The sequence below is a fragment of the Primulina huaijiensis genome, chromosome 3 (genome assembly GCF_012295235.1).
Source record: "Primulina huaijiensis isolate GDHJ02 chromosome 3, ASM1229523v2, whole genome shotgun sequence".
In the NCBI taxonomy this organism is placed as follows: domain Eukaryota; kingdom Viridiplantae; phylum Streptophyta; class Magnoliopsida; order Lamiales; family Gesneriaceae; genus Primulina; species Primulina huaijiensis.
Genome location: NC_133308.1, coordinates 10,341,600 through 10,368,364, shown reverse-complemented (window position 1 = coordinate 10,368,364; position 26,765 = coordinate 10,341,600). Strand labels below are relative to the sequence as shown.

The window sequence follows — 26,765 nt, the reverse complement described above, 5'->3', positions numbered from 1 at the left end:
CAAATCTTTCTTTTAGATTTTTCCAAAGCTCTCGTGGCTTTTTCACAGTGAGATATTCGACTTTCAACCCATCATTGAGGTGATGACGAAGAAAAATAAGTGTCTTTGCACGGTCCTACTGGGACATTTCATTTCCTTCTTTTAGTGTATCTCCTAAATTCAAAGAGATAAGGTGGACCTCGGCATCCAAAATCCATGATAAATAATTTTTTCCATTCAAGTCAAGTGCTTCAAATTCAAATTTGGTGATGTTCGCCATTGTAACTTAAAAAATTTTATATATATATATATATATATATATTGTAGGACCGAGTGCTTACCGCTTTACCAAGAGCTATAGCTGGTGGTAATGGTGTAACTCAAATCTTTTAAACCGCACAGCAGCTCAAGAACCACGGTTCGATCGCTCTACCAAGCAGGGACAATTATTGCACCCAACATATATATATAGCAACTTGACCTTAACATTACACGTACACGAAGTTTGATTGTATATATATTTTATGATTGGATTTTAATATTATATATTGAATAGCTATTAATCAAATTAAACCAGATGTTCATATACAAACTAAAGAAGAAACTAATATTGTTTCTATTGCAACTTCTTCTATTCAATCCACTCCAGATATAAAAGATTTTAAATTTAAATCTTTTGTTTCTGATATAGAAAAATTATTAGAAGAAAAATTTAAAAATCTTAATTTAAATACTCTTAATGAAGAGTTTGATAAAAATAATAATCTCCCTGATGAAGAAATTAATAAAATAAAATGGGCAAATAAACTTACCCAAACTAATATTATTATGATAGACCTACTCTCATGGATGTTCTTGTAGAAGAACAAGAATATATTTTCTCTAATAGTTATAATGGGAAAAGTATTTATGAATGGAATATTGATGGTTTTAGTGACAAACAAATTTATAATACTGCTCAAAGTTTTAGTGACAAACAAATTTATAATACTGCACACAGAATGCTTATGTTTAGCATTGTGTGTAAAACTTCAGGCAATAATGATAAAAATATTGCTAGAATGGTTATAGCAGGATTTACTGGCCAACTTAAAGGTTGGTGGGATAATTATTTAAATCAATCTCTAAAAGATGATATTTTAAACTCAATAAAAATTGAAAATAACATTCAACTATAAAATACAGTATATTCATTAATAATGACAATTATTGGACATTTTACTTGTAGATTAACTGATAATGGTGAACAAATTCGTACTTTATTAAGTAATCTAAAATGTGAAACACTTACTGATTTTAGATGGTATAAAGATACATTTTTGTCTCGAATTTATGAGATTCCAGACTGTAATAATAGCTTTGGAAAGCTAAATTTATAGATAGCTTACATTTTCTATTTTCTGAAAGAATCAGAAAAGTATTAAAAAAAGATGATATATATTTCATATGAAAATTACACTTATGGAAAATTAATTAGTACTTGTATTCAAGAGGGTTTAGCTCTCTGTAATGAATTAAAATTGAATAATCAAATTAAAAGACAGAATTTACTTGAGAGAAAACAATTAGGTAAATTTTGTGATCAATTTGGTATGGACCTACCTAATAAAGGTAAGAAGAAAATAAAAGATAAAGATGAAAAACTTTATAGAAAGAAAAGACATTTGTCTGAAAGACCAAAAGAGAAAAAGAAGAAAAGAAAAGAAAGCGGTGATTTAAGGAAAGCAGAAAAATACAAAAATAAATTAATAATATGAAGAAAATGCAAAAAGTCAGGACATTATGCTAATCAATGTTAGGCTAAAAATAAAATTAATAATTTAGATATAGATGAAAATTTAAAAGAAATATTATTTAAAAAAATAATGGATTCAAATAATAATTCTGATAATGAGTCTGAGAATTATTCAGAATAATTTGAATCAGAAGAAATTCTAGAAATTGAATCTAATACTTCAGATATGGAAGAATGTAAAAATTGTATACAAGGAAAACCTTGTATCAATTAGATTGATGATAAAAATGATGAGTTTTATAAACTTATGTCTCAATTTTAGAATTTAAATATTAATGTTTTAACTAACAATACTATGTTAAAATTCCTTAAAATGATTAAGGATCCAATATTGAAATCTACAATTATTGATCAAACGGAAAATACTGCTTCAACTAGTAGTAATAATAATATTCTTGTTAAGCAAAAACAAGCTTATTCCATGAAAGAAGTAAAAAATCTTCTACAACTAGACATCTCGCTGTAGGCGATTCTTCTGTAGCCCTATGAGAAAACAATTCTTTCTAGCACTCTTTGTTCCTTGATGAGCATCAAGTAGTAAAGATCTTCATCAGTTACAAGACTCTAGCTGAAGAAACAAAAGAAGACGAAGAGACATCAGTCAACAGAATGCAATTAATTTATCAAGGATGAGATTCTATTACACTTTTTTACTTATATGCATTTATTTAGAAGGAATATCGTTTTAAATTAGTTAACTGATAAGATAATCGTCAGTTAGTCTTCAACTGAACTGATTCATCTCTCAACTGATCACTCAGTTATTGACTTAACTGATCTTATCAAGTAAGTTAACTTATTATTCGATAAATATTGCATATTAAATGATGGGACTGTTAAAATTACGTATTTAATTGTTTCTGTAGAACCCGTTAAATCAGAATACGTATAAGCCATGCATAATTACTATTATTTAAATTAAAATGATTTTTATGCATGAGGATTTAAATTCTTTTCTTTAAATTTGTTGAGTTATTTTACGCAGTAGTTTAATTTTATCTTTTTAGTTAAATAAGTGAGGCCGGACCGGAGTTGGAGTATTAAGATAAAATTTAATGATAAAAAAATATTCCTAGAATTTATTCATGATAGAGGATAATTTATATTAATGTAAAAGAATGTTTAAGAATTTAATTAATTAATTAGAGTTAAGTAGTAAATAAATTCTTCTATGTCCAATAATTTAATTAAAAGCCTAAATTAAAATATGTGACCAATTGAGATAAGTTAATCTAGGCTTATTTTATTTAAGAAATTGTAACTTAACATGTTAGTAAATTTAAATTAAAAATTAGTCATGCATGCAAGATAATCACTATCCTAAATTAATTATTTAATTCACTAATACTTAATGGATAGATAAAACTTTAAAGATTTAAAATACAAGATTAAAGAAATATTCTCACCCCATTTTATTAGAATTTTTGGCCACCCCACTTCAAAGGATTTAAAAGTTTGACAACTCATTTTCTTTGATTCTTTTCCTTATCCATTCTTGGTAGATTAATCCCTTCAAGTTAATTCACCAATAATTAATAATTAAGCAATTTTTCTACCCTATTTTGAAGGATAATTTCGGCCACCTCCTTGGTAGGTTTGATTAAGTTTGTCAACTCACCCTTTTTAATTCATTGCCTTATCTTTTCTTGGAAGATAATTCCCTCAATTCTAATCACCAATAATTAGCAATTAAGCAATATTCTCCCTTATTTTGTTAAGCAAGATTCGGCACTCTCATCCCTTCAAAATACCCCTCAAATCCCTTGATATCATTATAATTCCTTATCTCAAAAACTCAAAGGATAGCAAGATTCATTCCTCCCTTTTATCTTGCAAACTTTTCCTTCATTTCCCTACCCATTCTCATTCTCCATATTCTCAAAAATTTCAGAGTGAATTCAGAAAAAAAATTGGGTGAGCCATCAAGGAAAAATAAGAGAGAAAAGTAGAACAAGAAAAGAGAACTCCGTCTCCGCCGCGCCGTCTCGTCGTCTTGTTTTCCGTCTCCGCCACGCCGTCTCGTCGTCTTGTTTGTTTTCTTTTCAAACGAAAATTTAAGGCATGTTTATACCATTTTTTACTCTTCAATCAAGTCATATTATTATCTTAAAACATTTCATGTGCATAATTTAAAAGACAAAAACCGAAATTATGTCAAGCCATTTTCGAAAATGTAGTGCAGAATTTTTCGGCTTCACCCTATGCCCTCACGGTTTGGTTGTTTTTCTTGATTTGCAGGTTGGTTCAACTCCTAGGCTCCCAAGGCTGCTTTTAGACATGAACTAGGATGTGTTAGGGAGGTGCTGGTCCATCGGTTTGAGTCCCTTTGCCACAAGCAAGACGAAATGGACAGCAACTCCCATAGTGCAGTTTTTGGTTTCGATTTCTTGTTTTTCTGGCCTAAGGTATGAGTTCGGATTTTGGCTGCCCTAGGGGCTGTAGCCATGGTTATAATCCCTCCTTGGTATGTCTAGGACGTGACCAAGATGCCCATTCATGGCTTGGTTCACAGTCCCATCGATTTTAAAAACAAAACAAGAACAGCACCCCATCGGTATTCATTTTTCTGGTTTTGGTTGTGTGTTGAGTTTCGAAACTATGGTGTCAAGTGGGTTGTGGTTGGCTTCTAGCCCTTAGCCTTGACTCATGCAACACCTTAGCATGTCTAGCATGGACCATGGTTAACCTCATAGCCATTTTATCCTTCATTTGACAGCAAAACGAGCTACACCCCCCACAGTTCAGCATGTGTTCTCGGGTGGGGCTTCGGGATTGTCGTAGGTGTTGGCTTGAATTGTGGTTGGCCTAGGGCCCTTAGCCATGGTTCAAACCATACCTTAGGATGTTGGTAAGAGGCTCTAGTTGGTGGTTCAAACCCAAATGGCCGATAGTCACAAAACGAAGCGACGAAAGCTGAAGAGCTGCTGCTGTATTTTATTGGACAGCAGGTTTGGCTTCGGTTCTGAGGCGTGTTTCGAGTTCTTGGTTGGCTTTTAGCCTATGGCCTTGGACGGGACAATACCTTATTGAGTTAGGAAGGTCATGTTTTTGGCCGTTAGTGATTTGGTTAAGTTAGAGGTCGTACGAGAATTTACGGTGCAATGTGCCAAAGTGACTCTCGAAAGAGCGTTTCATGATTTTGGCCTCCATGCACAATTTTCGTGTAGTAGTGCCCTACGGTCATGTTTTCCAGTATTTTAAGAGTATTTTAATCATGGCTAAATGATGGTTAGATGTTGGTTCAGGTTGGTACGAAGCCATGATTGAATACTAAGTTCGTTGGGCGTAATTGTCTCGTTTTTTGTTCGATTTTGAAGGGTTGGTCAAGTTAAGTTATTTGCATGTCCCTTATGTAAGAATTAGGTCGCAGCAAGTCTGGAAACGATCCAACTCATTCGGTAAAATAAAACAGGATATTTAATTATATTACGTGCATAAAATATAAAAGTTAATTTTTGAGATATATGTGATATTGCTAGTGGCCACCTCACGCTCATGGGATTGCAGCTTATGGGAGTATTACTTCACCCGGTGACCTACGACCGGTTCATGTTCATGTATGGGTACGGATATCCAGTCCAAGGGCTGTGATGATCTCTACCGCCCAGTATACTGTGGTTTAGTTTGATTAGACGATTCTTGTTATGTTATGTTACGTCACGTTATGGGCCACTCGCGTAGAACATATTCTCAACAGAAAATTATGATATGCTATTTTATGACAGGGCTCTATCGATCAAACATTTTACGTACGATTTTCAGTTATGCACGTATTTATAATTAATAATCACACGATTTCCATGTTTACGTTACGACACGATATTTTTAAGTTGCATGCGATTTTATTATATGCTTACTTGTTATTTCACGATATATGCATGCTGAGTCTTTAGACTCACTAGACTTGATTGTTGTAGGTACTGATGAGGTCGAGACCGAGGGCGGGGACCAGTGAGCTAGCTTGGGTTGGCAGTAGTAGGAACCCGAGGACCTCATTTTCAGCACTTACTATTTTTATTCCAAACTCAGTTTTTATTTTGTCGAATTATTTTAAGTTGTTATTCTGAAAACATTATTTACTTCCGCTGCTACTTTAAACATTGGATCTTTTCATCAGTATATTTTATGAATGAGGTATTTTATTTATTTAATGAGAAAATTTTAAATTTTTCCGCAAATTTTCAAATACAAAATAAAGGCTTCTACAATTTCATTCAGTGAATAGTAATTGGTAACATGGCCCCACGTAGTCCAAACGATTTTCATTCACGATTACACACAACGTACACACGTTTTTAACTCAATTCATCCTGGACTGACACATGTCCAAAAATTTGAACAGTCACCAACATAAGAAATGAACCCGCTTCATTTCAGTTCTTTACAAGCATTAAAACTTTCAAGAGCATATCAACACAGAGTCCTTTTCTCTTACGCAGATCCTCAAACAAATCAGAAATGGCAATCCAAGTTCCAGCCTACATTCTAAATATTATGTCAATTGATTCTGACTTCGTCCTCTCTGTTAAGGACGAAGCAGTTCAAAGTGTCTTTCTAAAGCTGGAAATAGCTGGTTTAAGGAAATTTCTTGGGTCATCTACTCAAGAAATTTATTCTAAAGAGATTCAGGATTTCTATGACAACGGCTTCATCTCGGCTGAAGGGAAGCACTTCCACTGTAAGCAAAAAGTTGCTGATTCTTGATGAAGAATCGTTTAGCATCATCTTCCAACTACCATCTGATGGCCTTTCTCACTTCTCTGAAGTGAAAGTTGCCGATGTGGAAGAGATGCCAACACTTTTATCTGCTGATGGGAGGAAGATAAAAGTTTCGGATTCCAAGAAGGAGCTAAAATATGAATATCAGTTGCTAACAGATTTAGTGGCCCAGGGTTTCTAGCTAAGGCAAGCTCTTTTGCTGCGGTCACCCTCAAGAAATTTTAAATAATGGCTCCTCTGGTGAATGGACGCAAGCTGAAATGGTCAACCATCTTGTTCAACATTTTAAAGAACATGGTTCAATCGACCAAACATTCCAAAGACTTTTGTTGTGCCGATCAGCTTCATTCTGAAGAATAGAGGTTTGGTGGATGACTCTTCTGAGAAGTCATCCAAAAATCAGGATTTTGGCAGATTCAAATAAAAGAATCTGATAGATATAAAACTGCTTTTAATGTTCCAATAGGATATTATGAATGGACAGTTATGCCCTTTGGTCTTAAAAATGCCCCTTCAGAATTTCAACAAATTATGAATGATATTTTTTATCGGTATAACAATTTTATAATCGTTTATATTGATGATATTTTAGTATTTTCAAATGGCATTGAAACACATTTTAAACATCTAGATATGTTTAAAATTATTGTTATACAAAATGGCCTTGTAATTTCCAAGTCTAAAATGATTTTGTTTCAAACAAATATTAGATTTCTTGGTCATATGATTGAAAAAGGAAAAATAATTCCTTTGCAAAGAAGTATAGAATTTGGTTCAAAATTTCTTGATATTATAACTGATAAAACTCAGTTACAAAGATTTTGAGGAAGTTTAAATTATATTTTTCCTTATATTAAAAATCTTACAAATGATTCAGCTATCATATATGATAGATTAAAGAAAAACCCTTCACCCCGGTCTGTTAAACATACTGAAGAAGTTAAAAATATAAAGGAAAAAGTTAAAAATCTTCTTTGTTTAATGATGGCTAATCCCCAATGGGATAAAATTGTCGAGACAAATGCTTCTGATATGGGTTTTGGAGGTATTTTAAAACAAATAGACCCCAAAACAAAACAAGAAAAATTAATTTGATTTTATTCTAGGAAATGGAATAATGCTCAAAAAAATTATTCGACAGTAGCAAAAGAAATTTTAGTTATTGTACGATGTATTTTAAAATTTCAAAATGATTTATATAATAAAAAGTTTATTATAAAAACTGATTGCAAATCTGCAAAATTTATGTTTTTAAAATATTTTAAACATGATGTGTCGAAGCAAATGTTTGCAAGATGGCAGTCATATTTAGCCCCTTTTGATTTTGAAATAATATACAAGAAAGGTGAAGATAATCACTTACCAGATTTTTTAACCCGAGAATATTTATCTTAATGTTTCTATTTATAGATATGAATTCTCGCGGACGAGGAGATTCCTCTTATAGAGGAAGAGGTAGTAGGGCAAAACCCCCTAATGTTATTGCCCGGCATGGTAAACAGAGGCTAATAGCCCAGAACCTATCTAGTTCATCTGCCAGTAATACTGAGCAAAATGAGTTATACAATGAATTTCAAGAATTCTTGAAACAGAAACAGAGAAGCAATACAGATTCTTAATATTAAGCATCATATGCTAACATCATTAAAGATGATGAAGGTGATTCCGCTCTTTATATAGAGACAAAACATCGCAAATTAATTCTTCTTATAGAATAAAAAGATACCCAATGGGAAAAAACTCCATGGACTATCATAGAAAAATATTTGACCAATACATCATATGTATATGGTTCTTACAAACAAAGAGAATTTTATAAAAATCTTCTATTATCCACAAAAAGTGTTGAAATAATTCATTTTTTCAGTAATACTCAACAGAAAGGAAGTTATAACTTCTCTAAGTTTATAATCAAAAAGATTATATCTATTGAAGAATGTGGTATATCTCCATTGGTGGAAAAAGAATTTTATTTCCAAAGTCATCATATGAATTTTAAATTTAACTTTTGGGATTATGTTGAGAGTTTTAATAAAACTCTATTTTATGAAAATGAGAAAAAAAAAAACATACATGGTTTTTAAAAATTTGTGAAAATGTTTTCCAGTATCCAATTCCTAATTGGTTTTTAATATGGTGGAAAATATTTGGTCCATCAGCAAAAATTTTGCCAGAGGTGTAACGCCCGGAAAATTTAAAGGTCCACGCGAACCACATGCATTTGAGTTATTAAATTCTTTGTATTTTAATTAAATGTTTTAATTGCATAAATTAATTATGTTGTGCATATTTACATGTTTAAAATATATTTTTCTACATTATTGCATTAAAATATATTTTTAAAGGTTATTGGAGTTGCGATCGAGGAACGGAGACCGATGGCTGAAAAAACGTAAAATGTTTTTATTAAATAATTGTTTTTAATTATTTAAAATATGATTGTGGGTTTTTCTTATTTTTGAAAATAAGGGGTTTTGAGGTGATTTTATACGCCGGGACGTAAATTTTATCGATGTTGATTTTTTAACAAAAATACGAACTTTTGACAACCCAGCTATTAAATTCACAACTAAAACTATTTTAATATTTTAATTAAATTTTAATTAAGACTGATGGGCCTAATTGGTAGGCTTATTAGACCTAAGCCTTGATTAGTAAATTAATTAGTACATAATATATCAAACCCTCCCTAATTTACAACACAAAACACACGGCCACTTTCAGAAATCGCACACCAATTCTCCAATTACACGACACAGCACATACCATATTTTGAGAAGAAAAAAATCAAGGAAAGCATCAATAATTGCTAGGAAAATCAAGCCAATCTTCAACGTTTTTTCGTGCATATATACGCAAAGGCACGCCATAATTCTTATTTTCTCATCAATCACACCCTAATATGCATTTAATTATGATTGGCATGAAAAACCAGTATCTCTTTTATTATTTTCGTTTTTATACACACACATGGGTTTAAAGCATGTTTTTGTGTCCCAAAACTTGTGTTATCTTTGCAAGAGGGGGCTGCCATGGTAGGTAACCTGGAGGGGATGTTTTTACACAATTTTATGGGTCTTAGAACACACGAGACATGCTGCAAACTAAATTGAATTGAGCTGGAACCGTAGGAAAATTCAGAAAGATAAAGTCGTGAGTTGCATGGTTTGTACAAAAATTCAAGGAACTTGGCTAGGGTGCATGGGGCTTAAGTGCTCGACCAGGTCAGGGTGTTGGGTCCTAAGGGACGTGGGTCAGAGTCAGGAAGGGTCCTAGCATGGCTAGGACTCCTTGGTTGCAGCCTAGGAGGAGTCTTTTAAAGCAAGGACTCCTCGCGCGCTGGTGGAGTACAGCAGCGAACAAGGGGCTCGCTGCAGGGGCTGGGGGCTCATGGTAGGTTCATCAGGGTCCCAGGGTCATGGGCAGGGGCTAGAGTGGCTGGGTCGCTGCTGGCTCGAGGAAACAATGGAAGCCGTGAGGGAGAGCAAGTTGCGCAGCTGGTGTTCTTTGATTCAGGTGCTTCGGGCTTGGGGTTCTGGTGGCTGGGTTGGTCTGGGATAGGTCTAGGCTCGGTCCTTAGGGTCCTAGGAGAGTGCTTGTGGGTCTGGTTCAAGAGGTGGCTCGGTGGTTGGGGCCCTAGCAACAAAAGACGTGGAAGTGCACTTGATGTGCAACTCGCGCGAGAGAGCAAGTTTCCAGAGTTGCTGTAAAAAGAGGCTCACGGCTGGCTTGGGGGCAAGCCAGGAGGGTCCTATAGGGTCTAAGGAAGATGTGTAAGGGCTGGTCTAGGGGCTAGAGTGGCGGGCTGGCTGCTGGCTCGAGAGAAAACAAGAAAACGTAAGGGAGGCATGTGCTGCGCGAGAAGTTGTTGTCATGGGCAGTGCTTCGGGCGCGAGTTCAATGGCTTGGGTTGGTCTGGGCGTTGTCCAGGGAGGGTTAGTGTCATGAGGGGTCGAGTGGTTAAGGCTGGGAGGTGTCCTAGTTGACAAGGTAACCTAATACACAAAGGATGCAAACTCACGCACACACATTCATACAAGTGGTCTACTGTCCAGCAAGTTTTTGAGCGGGCCAGGGCTAGTTTTTCGGGCAGGGCTTGGTCAGTAGGGTCTCTAGATGGGTTGGCTAGGTTTTGGCTCAAGGTGGCTCGGGCGTGGCTCGAGTAAATTAGGAGATGGCTCGGTGCGTTCGATAAAGGTTCAAAAACGAAAATTAAAAGACTAAAAATGAATCCACGTGTTCACGGGGGTAACTCATGACTTGGAAGGGTAGAATAAATACTAAAAATGCTATATTTAAAATTTGGGATCAAAATAACGAGTTTGGATTTAATCGGGATTTAATCGCCGCACGAAATGCTAATTAACGAATTAATTGAAAAGCTTATTTTTAAGCTTTATAAAATTATGAAAATTTAGGTTTAAGCATAAATAATTATTAAAAGGCTAAGTTTTTAGTTTGGGAATTTTATATTAAGATTTAGTTTAATTCGTGATTAAAACGCAGTAATACGTCGTATTTAAAGACTAATTTAAAAGTCCTCGATTTAAGCTAAATAAAAATATGATAAAATTCATGTAGGCTTAAATAATTATTTGGGACATGTTAGAGTCAATGGAATTAAGGAAAAGTAAAAAATGTGAAATTTTACTTCCAGGGGTAAAACGGTCTTTTTACACTTAGAAATTAGTAAACGTCATGACAGTGTCCTGAATGCTGTTTTATATGCTAATATGATTATTTTCAATGATTATGAATTTTTATATGATAATATGTCAATTTTAAATGTTTATGGAATTTTTATGTTTATGGATTTTATGTTTTAATTATGGACATTTAAAGGAAACGTTGAATGCTTGGTTTAAAAGAAAAACGTTACATGCATTTTTAAATTTTATAAAGTGATGAGAATATGAAACGTTGAAGGAAGTGAAGTAGTTGTGACTAATACGATGATATGTTGGAGATATCGTGAGGGTTATGGTCACAGTGGGAGCCCGACGATCGTATTTCCTCGGATACGGATACAAATACGAATACGAATATGTTAATACGTTGGCCAAGGCCCAGTTGACCGGTGAGAGTGTCGCTGGTGTCCCCGCCGCCCAGTACTATGGTTACATGTAGATGGATCCATCTCCCAACACGTAGACGTAGACGTAGATGAACACGAAAGTCACAATTAACGATATGAATTAAACGAAAAGGAAAAAAGAATACGTATATGTTGATGATAATATGAATATGAATATGTTAAGGATGACATGAACACGATTAAGAAAATGTTTATGAAAAGTTTATGGAGGATGTTTTTAAAGTTTATGCATACTGAAAATGTTTATGAAAAATGATTTTGTTTAAAGTTTCTGCATCTTCATGAAAACGATATTTTAAGTACAAGTATTTTTCACTGTTGCATGTGATTTTATACGTATTACTTGTTATCAAGATTATGGTGTCTTGAGTCTTTAAACTCACTAGGTGTGATTGATGCATGTGTTTATGATATTAATGTTATGGGAGGTCTTGATGGTTGACCTGACTGGACTGAAGGTGCACACGACTCGAGGACCAACGCTTCTAGCTTCCGCAATTATGTTTCTGATTTATGTTAAGGATTTTTACGACTTTTTAATTATGTTCCAGAGGTTTTTGGAGATATTATAGTATGGGCTGTATTTCTCAAATATATAGTTGGTTGTTTTATTTTAAAATGATGTCCAAAATATTTTATGTAATTTTTATGGTTCGGCCGATGCTAAGTGAGTTTGAAAAAAAATTCTAGCACGTTTTAAGCAAAAGAAAGGCAGACGTTTCAAGAGGTTTTTATAAAACCAATGAATACTTGGTTAAATGTTTCTCCATTTATTAAAAAATCATTTTCTGAATATTGGATCGATGGAAAGACTTTATGTCTGTTCTTTATGGAATTTAGAATTCCATGGATCTAGAGATGGTAACCAAAATTCGGTTACACCGATGAAGACATTCCTTGCATATGGAGGGTCAGTTCCCCAAAATTTTGAGACAAATTATTAAGAGATGATCCAGATAATGGCAAGCCTTATGGCTATGAAACTCTTCAAAAGATGGAGGAGAAAATTTCTTTATATCAGAAAGATTTTCATAATCAACAAGAAAAAGAGAAAGACTCCTATGAGTCCATTCAAGATACTAACTCAGAAATATTCTGATATTTATTCAAAAGAAAAAATGATTGAAATATACATTGAAGAAATGAAGAATGATCTTTATAAGAATATTGGATGTTCTGACTCCAAATCGGACAAATCAATGGCTTCCGAATCAAGTGAGAATCAATTCATCCATCTCATGCAAATGCAAGATGCACAAAACTCAGAGGAAGATATTCCTAATCTCTCGCATATCAGCGACATTTTTGAAAATTTAAAAAATTCTGTAAAAGATAATATTAAAGATGATTAGAATATTCATCTTTAATAAAGTTGATGGGATATCACAAGTTGGTGAAATATCACTACAATCAATGGAATATTACAAGTTGGTGGAATATCACTGTAGACTTTTTGAATTTTGTAACCATGTTATTGTTTGCTTTAATAAATCATTGTATTGTTTTTATTTTTAGTTGGAATCAGGGGTTTGATATCCGGCTCTTCCTATTATAAATCGATAGCTTTGTGTTCTTAGGAGGACACGGTCGAGTTTGCTCCCCTCTATTCTCTCTTATAAACAACACTTCTTAATAAAAGCTTCAATTTATTGAATCAAGGCTTCTTTACTGATTACAACTCTGTAAGTTTACTGTTATTTATTTTTTGTTTTTAATTTTTATATTTCATATATTAGCCTGAATGAAAGGCTAAATCATTTGTGCTAAATCATACTACCTTACTATGACATGATCTCTGTTTATTTGTAACTTGGAATTAAATTGAGATAATAAAAGATTTATTTAAATTTTTAGAATTTAATGAAATATACGAGTCTTTGGTTAGAACATACGGTAAAAAGATGAACCAGGAAATGATGAACACAAGGTTCGAGTAACCAAGAAATAATAAATTCATGTTGTAGCCCTTCAGCCTGCTTAGCCGAGAAATGGCGTTTAAGGCGTTTATGGGTGATTTTTATGAATTTATGTTTCAAGTTATCTCGGTAAAATCCTCTGTTGTTTAATTTCTTTGGTATATCTTTCATAAATCCTTTTATGTTTTGTAAAAAGTTCCAAATAAGAACCTTTTATTCATTATTATTCTGGAATTTAAATGTATCTTTTTCTTAGCTCAGTTTGAGTTGAAGATGGTATATAGGCTGGAAACCAATAACCTCCATGTGTGCGAAAGTCACTAAGGAAAAATTTGGTAAAACAACGCCTCGTATGATATTCAATTTGATTCCAAGCCTCAGATGGTATCAGAGCCATGGAAATAGTTTGGTTTATGATTTGGCACTTTTATTCAATGAATATTTTTGGTATGAAAGAAACTGTTCAAAACAGTTTAAATGAAGAATATGATTTACCTGAGAATTTAGATTTATTAAATAAATTGACTATTCTTAAAATAGAATCTAAAATGATCTATAAATTAGGAACATTAGAAAAAATTGGTTTTAAACAAGTAGTAAAAACTACCGAATCATCAGTACCTCTTCATAATGAAGAAATTGTTATTAGACTATTGAATAATAAAGATATTTTACCTTATAGGAAAAATTACAGATTTATTCATATAGGTTTAATACAAATTGTTTTTAGACCTTTAACTTTAGAAGGTTTACCAGAAAGCTTCATAGAAACTTTAAAATATGGTAGAAATTTAAATTGGAAACAATCCCTTATAGGAATAATTCAATCTAGTCCGGCACATGGTCCAGTATATTTTGATGTTTATCTCAATTTATCTTTATCTTTGTCTGATATAAATATTTTAGATTCTTTAACATTAAATGTTTAAACATATTGTTATAATTATACTCCTGGAACAGAAGTAATATGTATATGTTATCGTATTTATTATAAATCATTATTTACATTGAATCATATGTGTAAAAAAATAGATAAAAAATTAACTGAAACTATTCTTATAAAAACTAATTTTAATAGATCTAATATTACAACTCGTAGATCTATAAAATGGGAAGAAATTGAATTTCCAGAAAACTGGATAATTGAACAAATTGTTCCTATAAATCCTATAATAAAGAGAGATTTACAGCAAGTAATACAGAATAATGAAGGATCTGTTCAAATACAGTTCAACAATGAACAAAGAACATTATTACCCTCTTCTGTCTATGTTAGATCAAGATCTAGTCATTCTTTTATTTCACCTCTAGATTATATGGTGGATATTCCACAAACATCTAGAGCTTCTACTTCTCAAATAAGAGAAGAAATGGAATCTTCAGTAGAAGATTTAATTATTAATCGAAACAATATTAGTTTCTTATTTAGTTTGTATATGAACATCTAGTTTAATTTGACTAATAGCTAAAATAATTTTATCAATACGATCTTTAAGAAAACTATTTCTTCTCCTATTATCGTTAGATATAAATTTGTATAATTTTGTTTTTCAATTATCTGATTAATATGTTTAACAGTTATTTGTAACATATCATTATCAAATAATTTTGAAAAAAACAGTAAAATTTAAAACTTTATTATTTTTTTATATAATAAATGATTGTTGAGGAGGATAAACAGATCTTTGTATCTGTCCAGAAGGAAGTTTATAATTTCTTTCAAGAATAGAAATATAATCTATTATAAATGTTTTATAAAACTAAGGAACAAAATGTATTAATCTATTTTGATTTTTACAGTATTTATAAAATTCTATGACAATATATTAAAATTCTTCTTCAGAAAAACCTTTAAAATACCATTCTCTAAAAGATTCTCATTTGGATAAATAAAATTCTGCATTAATCCTTGCTCTAGCAAGAGATCGTTTAGTAAAATCAATTTTTGGTTTACTATCCATCAGATGCTAAAATTCATTTCTGAAATTGTGCAATAATATTAGGGGTTTTTCCCCTACTACCTCTTCCTCTATAAGAAGAATCTCCTCGTCCGCGAGAATTCGTATCTATAAATAGAAACATTAAGATAAATATTCTCGGGTTAAAAAATCTGGTAAGTGATTATCTTCACCTTTCTTGTATATTATTTCAAATTCAAAAGGGGCTAAATGTGCATGCCATCTTGCAAACATTTTCTTAGACGCATCATGTTTAAAATCTTTTAAAAACATAAATTTTGCAGATTTGCAATCAGTTTTTATAATAAACTTTTGATTATATAAATCATTTTGAAATTTTAAAATACATCGTACAATAGCTAAAATTTCTTTTGCTACTGTAGAATAATTTTTCTGGGCATTATTTCATTTCCCAGAATAAAATCGAATTAAATTTTCTTGTTTTGTTTTGGGGTCTATTTGTTTTAAAATAGCTCCAAAACCCATATCAGAAACATCTGTTTCAACAATTTTATCTCATTGGGGATTAGCCATCATTAAACAAGGAAGATTTTTAACTTTTTCCTTTATATTTTTTACTGTTTCAGTATGTTTAGCAGACCGACATGATGGGTTTTTCTTTAATATATCATATAAGATAGCTGAATCATTTGTAAGATTTTTAATATAAGGAAAAATATAATTTAAACTTCTTAAAAATCTGTGTAACTGAGTTTTATCAGTTATAATATCAGGAAATTTTGAACCAAATTCTATACTTCTTTGTATAGGAATTATTTTTCATTTTTCAATCATATGACCAAGAAATCTAATATTTGTTCGAAACAAAATCATTTTAGACTTGGAAATTTCAAGGCCATTTTGTAAAACAATATTTTTAAACATATCTAGATGTTTAAAATGTGTTTCAATGTCATTTGAAAATACTAAAATATCATCAACATAAACGATCACTACAAGAAAAAAGGCCTACGACAACTGTTTTTCCCCGTTGTCGTAGGCCTTTTAAAACCGTTGTTAGAATCCCTGTGGTTAAAGGGTGTGCTCAAAGACAACGGTGAAAAACCGTTGTCGTAGACGTCTAAAGACGACGGTGAAAAACCGTTGTCGTAGATATATAAAACCGTTGTTAAAGGTCTTGTGGTTAAAGAATTCGTTAAAAGACAACGGGTGTGGAAAACCGTCGCAAATTAATTCGCGACGGACATCATCCTTAACCGTCGCGAAAATTAGCGACGGTTGTAATTTAAACTGTCGCTAAATAGCGACGGTTTAATAAACCATCGCTACATTTAGCGACAGTGTTTTATAAACTTCGTCGCTAATTTTAGCGACGGTTTTGTATGCTTTCCGTCTCTAATTTATTCAGTAAAATAAAAAAAATTCACTTTTAATAATTTAATAAATATAAAAAAACTCACAATCTAATATGCAGACTATATTTTTTATTTATCGTCGAAAATTCTATATTTTTTATTTTAAAAATTTATTAAATTTTAAAGAGGAAATCGAAACTAAAATTGTGTAAGGGAGAAAAATTTAAGTGTTGTGAAGTGAAATGGTAGAAAATGGACTGAGGGTGAGGATATTTATAGACAGTTTGCGACAGTTTTGACTGTAACCGTCGCAATTCGCGACGGTTAATTTTCTAACTGTCGCCGATTTAAAATTAGCGACGCTTTTACATAAACTGTCGCTATATTTAGCGACGGATATTAGAAACCGTCGCTATATATAGCGACGGTTAGTTATAAACCGTCGCTGATTTTAGATCAGCGACGGTATTACCAAAATTGTCGCTATATTTAGCAACGGTTTAAAAACACCGTCGCTAAATTTAGCGACAGTTCTTTTAAAACCGTCGCTATATTTTCATCGGCGACGGTTTTAAGTAAAACCGTCGCTAAATTTGGCTACGGTTCTACTTTAACCGTCGCAAGATTTAAATTAGTGACGGTATAGTATAACCGTCGCTAATTTTAGCGACAGATTTAACTTAAACGGTCGCAGTTTAAAAAACCGTTGTCGAAGCTTGAAGAAAAACGCTAATAGACAACAGTTTAAAAACTGTTGTCGTAGCCCAAAAAAAAACGCTCATAGACAACGGTTTTTTCGTAGCCAAAAAAAAAACGCGTAGATATATCAAAGACAACGGTTTTAAAGAAACTGTTGTCTTTGAGCGGATTTTTTTCGGCTACGACAACGGTTTTTGTTAAAACCGTTGTTAAAAGTAAAAAGACAACGGTTTTAATAAAAACCGTTGTCTTTGTTGCGTTGTTAAAAATGAATTTTCTTGTAGTGGATTATAAAATTGCTATACTGATAAAAATATCATTCATAATTTGTTGAAATTCTGAAGGGACATTTTTAAGACCAAAGGGCATAACTGTCCATTCATAATATCCTATTGGAACATTAAAAGCAGTTTTATATCTATCAGATTCCTTTATTAGAATCTGCCAAAATCTTGATTTTTGGATGACTTCTTAGAAGAGTCTTCCACCAAACCTCTTTTCTTCAGAATGAAGCTGATCAGCACAACAAAAGTCTTTGGAATGTTTGGTCGATTGAACCATGTTCTTCAAAATGTTGAACGAGATGGTTGACCATTTCAGCTTGCGTCAATTCACCAGTGCAGCCATTATTTGAAATTTCTCGAGGGTGACAGCGGCAAAAGAGCCTGCCTTAGCTAGAACACCCTTGGCCACTATATCTGCTAGCAATTAATATTCATATTTTAGCTCTTTCTTGGAATCCGAAACTTTTATCTTCCTCCCATCAGCAGATAAAAGTGTTGGCATCTCTTCCACATCGGCAACTTTCACTTCAGAGAAGTGAGAAAGGCCATCAGATGGTAGTTGGAAGATGATGCTAAACGATTCTTCATCAAGAATCAGCAACTTTTTGCTTACAGTGGAAGTGCTTCCCTTCAGCCGAGATGAAGCCGTTGTCATAGAAATCCTGAATCTCTTTGGAATAAATTTCTTGAGTAAATGACCCAAGAAATTTCCTTAAATTATCTATTTCCAGCTTTAGAAAGACACTTCGAACTGCTTCGTCCTTAATAGAGAGGACGGAGTCAGAATCAATTGACATAGTATTTAGAATGTAGGCTAGAACTTGGCTTGCCATTTCTGATTTGTTTGAGGATCTGCATAAGAGAAAAGGACTCTGTGTTGATATGCTCTTGAAATTTGTAATGCTTGTAAAGAACTTAAATGAAGCGGGTTCATTTCTTATGTTGGTGACAGTTAAAATTTTTGGACATGTGTTAGTCCAGAATGAATTGAGTTAAAAACGTGTGTACGTTGTGTGTAATCGTGAATGAAAATCGTTTGGGCTACGTGGTCCATGTTACCAATTACTATTCACTGAATGAAACAATTAAATACGTAATTTTAACAGTCCCATCATTTAATATGCAATATTTATCGAATAATCAGTTAACTTACTTGATAAGATCAGTTAAGTCAATAGCTGAGTGATCAGTTGAGAGATGAATCGGTTCAGTTGAAGACTAACTGACGATTGTCTTATCAGCTAACTAATTTAAAACGATATTCCTTCTAAATAAATGCATATAAGTAAAAAAGTGTAAAAGAATCTCATCCTTGATAAATTAATTGCATTCTGTTGACTGATGTCTCTTCGTCTTCTTTTGTTTCTTCAGCTAGAGTCTTGTAACTGATGAAGGACTTTACTACTTGATGCTCATCAAGGAACAGAGAGTGCTAGAAATAATTGTTTTCTCATAGGGCTATAGAAGAATTGCCTACAGTGAGATGTCTAGTTGTAGAAGATTTTTTACTTCTTTCATGGAATAAGCTTGTTCTTGTTTAACAAGATGTTATTATTACTACTAGTTGAAGCAGTATTTTCCATTTGATCAATAATTGTAGATTTCAATATTGGATCCTTAATCATTTTAAGGAATTCTAAATTATTATTGTTAGTTAAAACGGTAATATTTAAATCCTGAAATTGAGACATAAGTTTATAAAACTCATCATTTTTATCAACAATATAGTTGATACAAGGTTTTCCTTATATACAATTATTACATTCTTCTATATCTGAAGTATTAAATTCAATTTCTAGAATTTCTTCTGATTCAAATGATTCTGAAGAATTCTCAGACTCACTATCAGAATTATTATTTGAATCCATTATTTTTTAAAATAATATTTCTTTTAAATTTTCATCTATATCTAAATTATTAATTTTATTTTTAGCCTAACATTGATCAGCATAATGTCTTGGTTTTTGCATTTTCTACAAATTATTAATTTATTTTTGTATTTTTCTGCTTTCCGTAAATCACCGCTCCTGGTTTTTGCATTTTCTACAAATTATTAATTTATTTTTGTATTTTTCTGCTTTCCGTAAATAACCGCTTTCTTTTTTTTTCTTCTTTTTCTCTTTTTTTCTTTCAGAAAAATGTCTTTTCTTTCTATAAAGTTTTCATCTTTATCTTTTATTTTCTTCTTACCTTTATTAGGTAGGTCCATACCAAATTGATCACAAAATTTACCTAATTGTTTTTTCTCAAATAAATTTTGTCTTTTAATTTGATTATTCAATTTTAATTCATTACAGAGAGCTAAACCCTCTTGAATACAAGTACTAATTAATTTTCCATAAGTGTAATTTTCATATGGAATATATATCATCTTTTCTTAATATTTTTCTGATTATTACAGTCTGGAATCTCATAAATTCGAGATAAAAATGTATCTTTATACCATCTAAAATCAGTAAGTGTTTCACATTTTAGATTACTTAATAAAGTACGAATTTGTTCACCATTATCAGTTAATATACCAGTAAAATGTTCAATCATTGTCATTATTAATGAATATATTGTATTTTATAATTGAATGTTATTTTCAATTTTTATTGAGTGTAAAATATCATCTTTTTGGGATTGATTTAAATAATTATCCACCAACCTTTAAGTTGACCAGTAAATCCTGCTATAATTATTCTAGCAATATTTTTATCATTATTGCCTGAAGTTTTACACACAGTGCTAAACATAAGCTTTCTGTGAGCAGTATTATAAATTTGTTTGTCACTAAAACTGTGAGCAGTATTATAAATTTGTTTGTCACTAAAACCATCAATATTCCATTCATAAATATTTTTCCCATTATAACTATTAGAGAAAATATATTCTTGTTCTTCAACAAGAACATCCATTGGAGTAGGTCTATCATAATAATATTTAGTTTGGGTAGGTTTATCTGCTCATATTATTTTATTAATTTCTTCATTAGAGAGATTATTATTTTTATCAAACTCTTCATTAAGAGTGTTTAAATTAAAATTTTTAAATTTTTCTTCTAATAATTTTTCTATGTCAGAAACAAAATATTTAAATTTAAAATCTTTTATATCTGGAGGGGATTGAATAGAGGAAGTTGCAATAGAAATAATATTAGTTTCTTCTTTAGTTTGTATATGAACATCTGGTTTAATCTGATTAATAGCTAAAATAATTTTATCAATACGATCTTTAAGAGAAACTATTTCTTCTCCTGTTATCGTAAGATATAAATTTGTATAATTTTATTTTTCAATTATCTGATTAATATGTTTAACAGTTGTTTGTAACATATCATTATCAAATAATTTTGAAAAAGCAGTAAAATTTAAAACTTCATTATTTTTTTCTATAATAAAATATTGTTGAGGAGGATAAACAGATCTTCGTATCTATCCAGAAGAAAGATTATAATTTCTTTCAAGAATAGAAATATAATCTATTATAATTTTTTTAAAAAACCAAAGAACAAAATGTATTAATCTATTTTGATTTTCACAGTATTTATAAAATTCTGTGACAATATATTCAAATTCTTCTTCAGAGAAACTTTTAAAATATCATTCTTTAAAAGATTCTCATTTTGGTAAATAAAATTCTGCATTGATCATTGCTCTAGCAAGAGATCCTTTAGTAAAATCAATTTTTGTTTATTTTCCGTTAAATACTAAAATTCATTTCTGAAACTTTATCAGTTTCTCTAACTTTTTGAAAATTACTTCAATGAACAATATTTTTTTGATTAATAATTAAATCTTCTACTGAAGATTCCATTTCTTCTCTTATTTGAGAAGTAGAAGCTCTAGATGTTTATGGAATATCCACCATATAATCTAGAGGTGAAATAAAAGAATGACTAGATCTTGATCTAGCATAGACAGAAGAGGGTAATAATCTTCTTTGTTCATCACTGAATAGTATTTGAACATATAATTCATTATTCTGTATTACTTGCTGTAAATCTCTATTTATTATAGGATTTCTATGAACAACTTGTTCAATTATCCAGTTATCTGAAAATTCAATTTCTTCACATTTTATAGATCTACGAGTAGTAATATTAGATGTATTAAAATTAGTTTCTATAAGAATAGTTTCATTTAATTTTTTGTCTATTCTTTTACACATAGGATTCAATGTAAATAACGATTTATAATAAATACGATAACATAGACATATTACTTCTGTTCCAGGAGTATAATTATAACAATGTGTTTTGACATTTTATGTTAGAAGGTGTTAGACTTAAATTATGGCGATGAGAATCAAAACCAGCAGGTCATTAGTTAAAATCAGCAGGCTATATAAAAGCAGAAGTCTTCATCTCACTAAACCAGAAGCAGAACTAAGCTTCAACGGGTTAGAAAACCAGAAGCAGAACTAAGTCTAAACTAGAGTAACTTAACGTCTTTTGTGCAAACGGAACTAATCTTAAATGTTACCGTTACTTTACCTAGTACTAGCATTAATTGCACCATTAATGTTGTACGAAGTTATTTATTACTACTTACCAGTTTTAGTATGAAAACAAGACTGACTGTATCAAAGCTTTCTGCAGGACCCTTTTCAAGTATTAAAGCTGATTTTATCAGAAGTCTGAGAAGCCGTTTTGTTTATAGACTTTGGAATCAAGACTTCTATAAATACACAAGATCAACGACGTTTATACGTTACCCCACCTGAAATCAACAAAGAACACATTCTCTATTATACAAACGTCGATTTGAGCACTCAGAACTACTTATCTTATTCAAGCTCAATATACAGAAAAGTAGCACACGCTTCATAGCATATATCTGATCTGTTGAGATCATCTTGTGCTGCTGTTTCTCACACTCTCCAAGTTATTCACATTACTCATATCTTGTTAAGAAGAGTTTGTAATCTGGAAAAGAGTCTTTTCTAGAACCTTGTTGTAATCATTTACATTGTGTTGTGAAGATAAGAGTTTCAATAGGCAAAGGGTAAGTCCTGCTGAAGTGGGTGTGTACAAGTGTTATACTGTAAAATCCAAAGTCTTTTAGTGATACCTTCTGGAAACATAAGAAGGGGAGACGTAGAAGAATTTATCTTCCAACTTGCAGAAACAACCATTGTCTACTGCCTACTGTTTTTATCATTTTCACCCCTCAAACCATCAGATCGTTTCCGCACTATTTTGTGATTTGTTGGTTATATATTTGAACATGATCAGCTACAATCTCTAACAGGATTTTAGCACCCTTTGAAAAAGAGATCAACAAATGAGAGAGTTTATTTACCCCCTCTAAACTCTTTATCGATCCCCAACAAGTAGTATCAGAGCAGGCTATTCTTTTACTGAAAATTTATAACACATATGGCACATTTCAGCAAAGTTCCTATGTTCTCAAAAGAAGATTTTGACGACTGGAAGATCAAGATGCAAGCTCATCTTGCAGCTCAAGATGATGACATGTGGTTTGTCATCACAGATGGTCCCCTGAAGATTTTAAAGCATAATACAGCTGTAGCTGTTATTGATGGTGCTCCTCATATGGTTGAAAAGCACATGAGTGAATGGACCAGCGAGAAAAAAGAAATCTAATCTTGATAATGTTGCGAAGGACATTCTATACAAAACCATCGACAAAAATACTTTCAGTAAGATTAAGATGTGCTCTACTGCAAAGGAAATTTGGGAGAAACTCATTCAAATCTGTGAAAGAAATGAGTAGACCAAAGAAAATAAGTTATCTGTGGCTATGCAAAATTTTGAAAATATCAAAATGAAAGCCGGAGAAACTCTAAGTGAGTTTGATGAATGTTTCAACTGTTTGGTTAATGAACTGGTAGCTCTGGGTAAAGAGCACAGCAACAGAGAAATAGCACTCAAAGTAATGAGAGCTCTACCCAGAGAATGGGATGTAAAAACTATGGCTATAAGACTATCTAAAGATCTGAACAAGATGGAACTGCATGACTTGTTTGCAGACTTAAAAGCCTATGAGTTTGAACTGGAACTGAGAAGTGGAGAAGAGCCCTCGTCAAATCAACCTACCAAGGCTCTTGCTGCTACTGCTACTGCTCCTGCTGTAGTTGCTCCAAGTGCATCACCTATTACAACTACTGAAAGCACATCTGACAGGACTGCTGAACAGATCAGCAATGATGCAATATCATTATTTGTGAAGAAATTTTCCAGATTCATGAAGAAGAATCACAGAGCTTACAAGAATCCTAACCGGGATTTCAAGAAGGAATCACCATCTGGTGATATGGCGTGTTTTAACTGTGGAAAGATTGGTCACTTTATTGTTGATTGCCCGAAGCCCAAGAGGGATGACCAGAAGAAGGAGTACAAGCGGAATGACAAGAAGTCCAGAAGAGATCGCAAAGACATGATTGCTGATGAAAACAAATCCAAGTGGACGGATTCTAGCTCTGAGTCTTCTGACTCAGATGATCATTCCAGCGACAGCGATGCAGAAGAAGTCAAATGCCTCATGGCAGACACTGAATCAACCTCGACATCTGGAGAGGTATTCAATTTTGACTCTAATGAATTTACACGAACTGATTTGGTTAATGCACTGCATGACATGGTGGAAGAGTACTCAAGACTTTTTCAATCATTCGAGGAAGTTAAGACTGAAAATAAAAACTTAAAAAATCAAATCAGTAAGTTTACTTGCTTGCAAGAAAACAGCTGTAGTGATCTAAAAGTTGAGATAAGTAAGTTGAAAACTGAGAATGAAAAAGAAAATACAGAATACCAGACAATGAGATCTGAAAATCAGAAGCTATCACTACTGGTAAATGCATGGAACAAGTCTTCTGTTTCTTTGGAGAAGATGCAGGAGTTACAGAAACAATCTGGAGACAAGAGTGGTCTCGGTTTCAGTAACAATGAAAGCACTTCAGAAACTAGTACGAATCCAATACTGGATATGAACAAAGGGAAATTCATTCACTTTGTTAAGTCCAGTGTGGTACATGAACCTGTAATACCGACTGTTCAAGTTAAAAAGTTTGTAAATAAGATGGACAGAAGAAACCATTATGGTCTGGGTTATGTTAAACTTAAGAGTAGATTTCATCAGAGCGCTAGATCCAGTAGAGGATTCAACTCAGGAGGACTTTCTTCTATGAAGGTTAAAAACTACCAGTACTATAATAGTAGACAGGTTCAGAAGAGATACAGACCAGACAACAAGAATAAAATGAAAGAACAACATTTTAGAATTACTGTTAGAAATAATAGACCTTCTGTCGCACACACCTCTGTGGATACCCGAAGTACAAAACCACCAAGAATTGTACAAATGTGGGTTTCTAAGGGACTGATAAGGCTTGGACCCAAATAGATTGTGTACCAGTTACTAAAATTTGTGTTTGCAGAAACATGAAAAGAAAGCCAAGATCAGCAGCTCTATATGGTATCTGGATAGTGGATGTTCCAGACATATGACTAGACAAAAGAATTTTCTAACAGAAGTAATGAGTTGTAATGGACCAAAGATAACTTTTGGAGACAACTCCAAAGGTAAAACCGTGGGTAATGGTAAGATTATTCATGGTAACATCATTTTAAATGACGTGCTCTTAGTTGAGAATCTTTGTTATAATTTAATCAATATTAGTCAACTGTGTGATTAGGGTTATTCAGTAGCTTTTCAGAAGCACATATGCACAGTTAAAAATGCTGATGAATCTACTGTACTAACTGGAAAAGGAGAAGGCAACACATACAAAGTTTCATGCAATGAGGATCATGTTAATATTCTTACATGTTTAGTTGCATCTCATAATGATAAACATTGGCTATGGCACAAGAGATTGAATCACCTGAACTTCAAGTCTATCAATAATCTGAAAAAGCAGAACTTAGTTGATGGTTTGCCTGATATTAATTTTGTTAAGAATTATGTATGTTCTGCATGTCAACTTGGTAAGCAGGTGATATCTAGTTTCAAGAATAAAGGTAGTAAATCAACTTCAAGGTGTTTGGAATTATTACATATGGACTTGTTTGGTCCAATCCCTATCACGAGCTTAGGAGGAATAAAATATACTCTTGTTGTTGTTGATAATTTTTCTAGATTTACTTGGGTAATATTTCTTGCTGGAAAATATCAAACCAGTAGCCTCATGATCAAGCTTCTAAAAAAGATTCAAAATGAAAAATCAGTTTCCATCATAAAAATCAGAAGTGATCGGGGCACTGAATTTACTAACAAAGTTCTTGAGTTATATTTGGATGAACATGGTTTTCATCATGAATATTCAGCTGCCAGAACGCCTCAACAAAATGGAGTGGCTGAAAGGAGGAACAGAACTCTTAAAGAAGCTGCTAGAACAATGCTAGCAGATGCAGATATCTCTCAGCGCTTCTGGGCAGAAGCAATCAACACAGCTTGCTATACGCAAAACAGAACCATGATCAACAAAAGACACAATCAGACTCCTTATGAGATATGGAAAGGGAGTAAGCCTAATGTATCTTATTTTCATGTGTTTGGCTGCAGATGCTTTGTGAACAACAATGGTAAAAAATTATTTGTCTGCATTTGACTCAAAATCAGATGCTGGAATTTTTCTTGGATATTCAGCAGTAAGCAAAGCCTTCAGAATTTTTAACAATAGAACTCTTAATGTTGAAGAATCTATTCATGTTGTTTTTGATGAAGATAGTAGTGCTCCTGAAACTTTTAACATTTCAAATCTAAGTAACATGATAGACAGGATTCATCTGGAACTGGATAGTGAAGATGATGCAGTACCTAGTGTCAAAGACGTTCAAAATCCAGAACCAGACACTCCTCTGGTAGAACAAATTGTTCAGACACAGGATATACCAGAACCAGAAGTGAACATTCCAGAACCTTCTACTGCTTTACCTGAGCATGACCAAAATTGCTCAAATCAGGAAGAATTCCCTTTAAACCATTTTATTTGGAGAAAATCTCATCCTCCATCTTTGGTTATTGGTAATCCAGCAGCACCATTAAGAACCAGAAGA

The 26,765-nt window shown here is 32.4% G+C and overlaps 1 protein-coding gene across 1 annotated transcript; it reads left to right on the top strand.

Moving 5' to 3' along the window:
- Positions 1-23,532: 23,532 nt before the first annotated feature.
- On the top strand, positions 23,533-26,282 carry LOC140972477 (uncharacterized). Its single transcript, XM_073434898.1, has 4 exons — positions 23,533-24,356; positions 24,453-24,897; positions 25,145-25,289; positions 26,272-26,282. The coding sequence occupies exons 1-4, from the start codon at positions 23,533-23,535 to the stop codon at positions 26,280-26,282; spliced, it is 1,425 nt and encodes a 474-aa protein (XP_073290999.1).
- Positions 26,283-26,765: the final 483 nt, after the last annotated feature.

Excerpts from the sequence above, each read along its gene's own strand:
- LOC140972477 (XM_073434898.1), top strand. The coding sequence starts at position 23,533 with ATGAAAGCCGGAGAAACTCTAAGTGAGTTTGATGAATGTTTCAACTGT. Across the intron at positions 24,357-24,452 it reads CTGCATGACATGGTGGAAGA|CTGTAGTGATCTAAAAGTTG; the intron begins GTACTCAAGACT and ends GCAAGAAAACAG. Across the intron at positions 24,898-25,144 it reads GAGGACTTTCTTCTATGAAG|AAACATGAAAAGAAAGCCAA; the intron begins GTTAAAAACTAC and ends TTGTGTTTGCAG.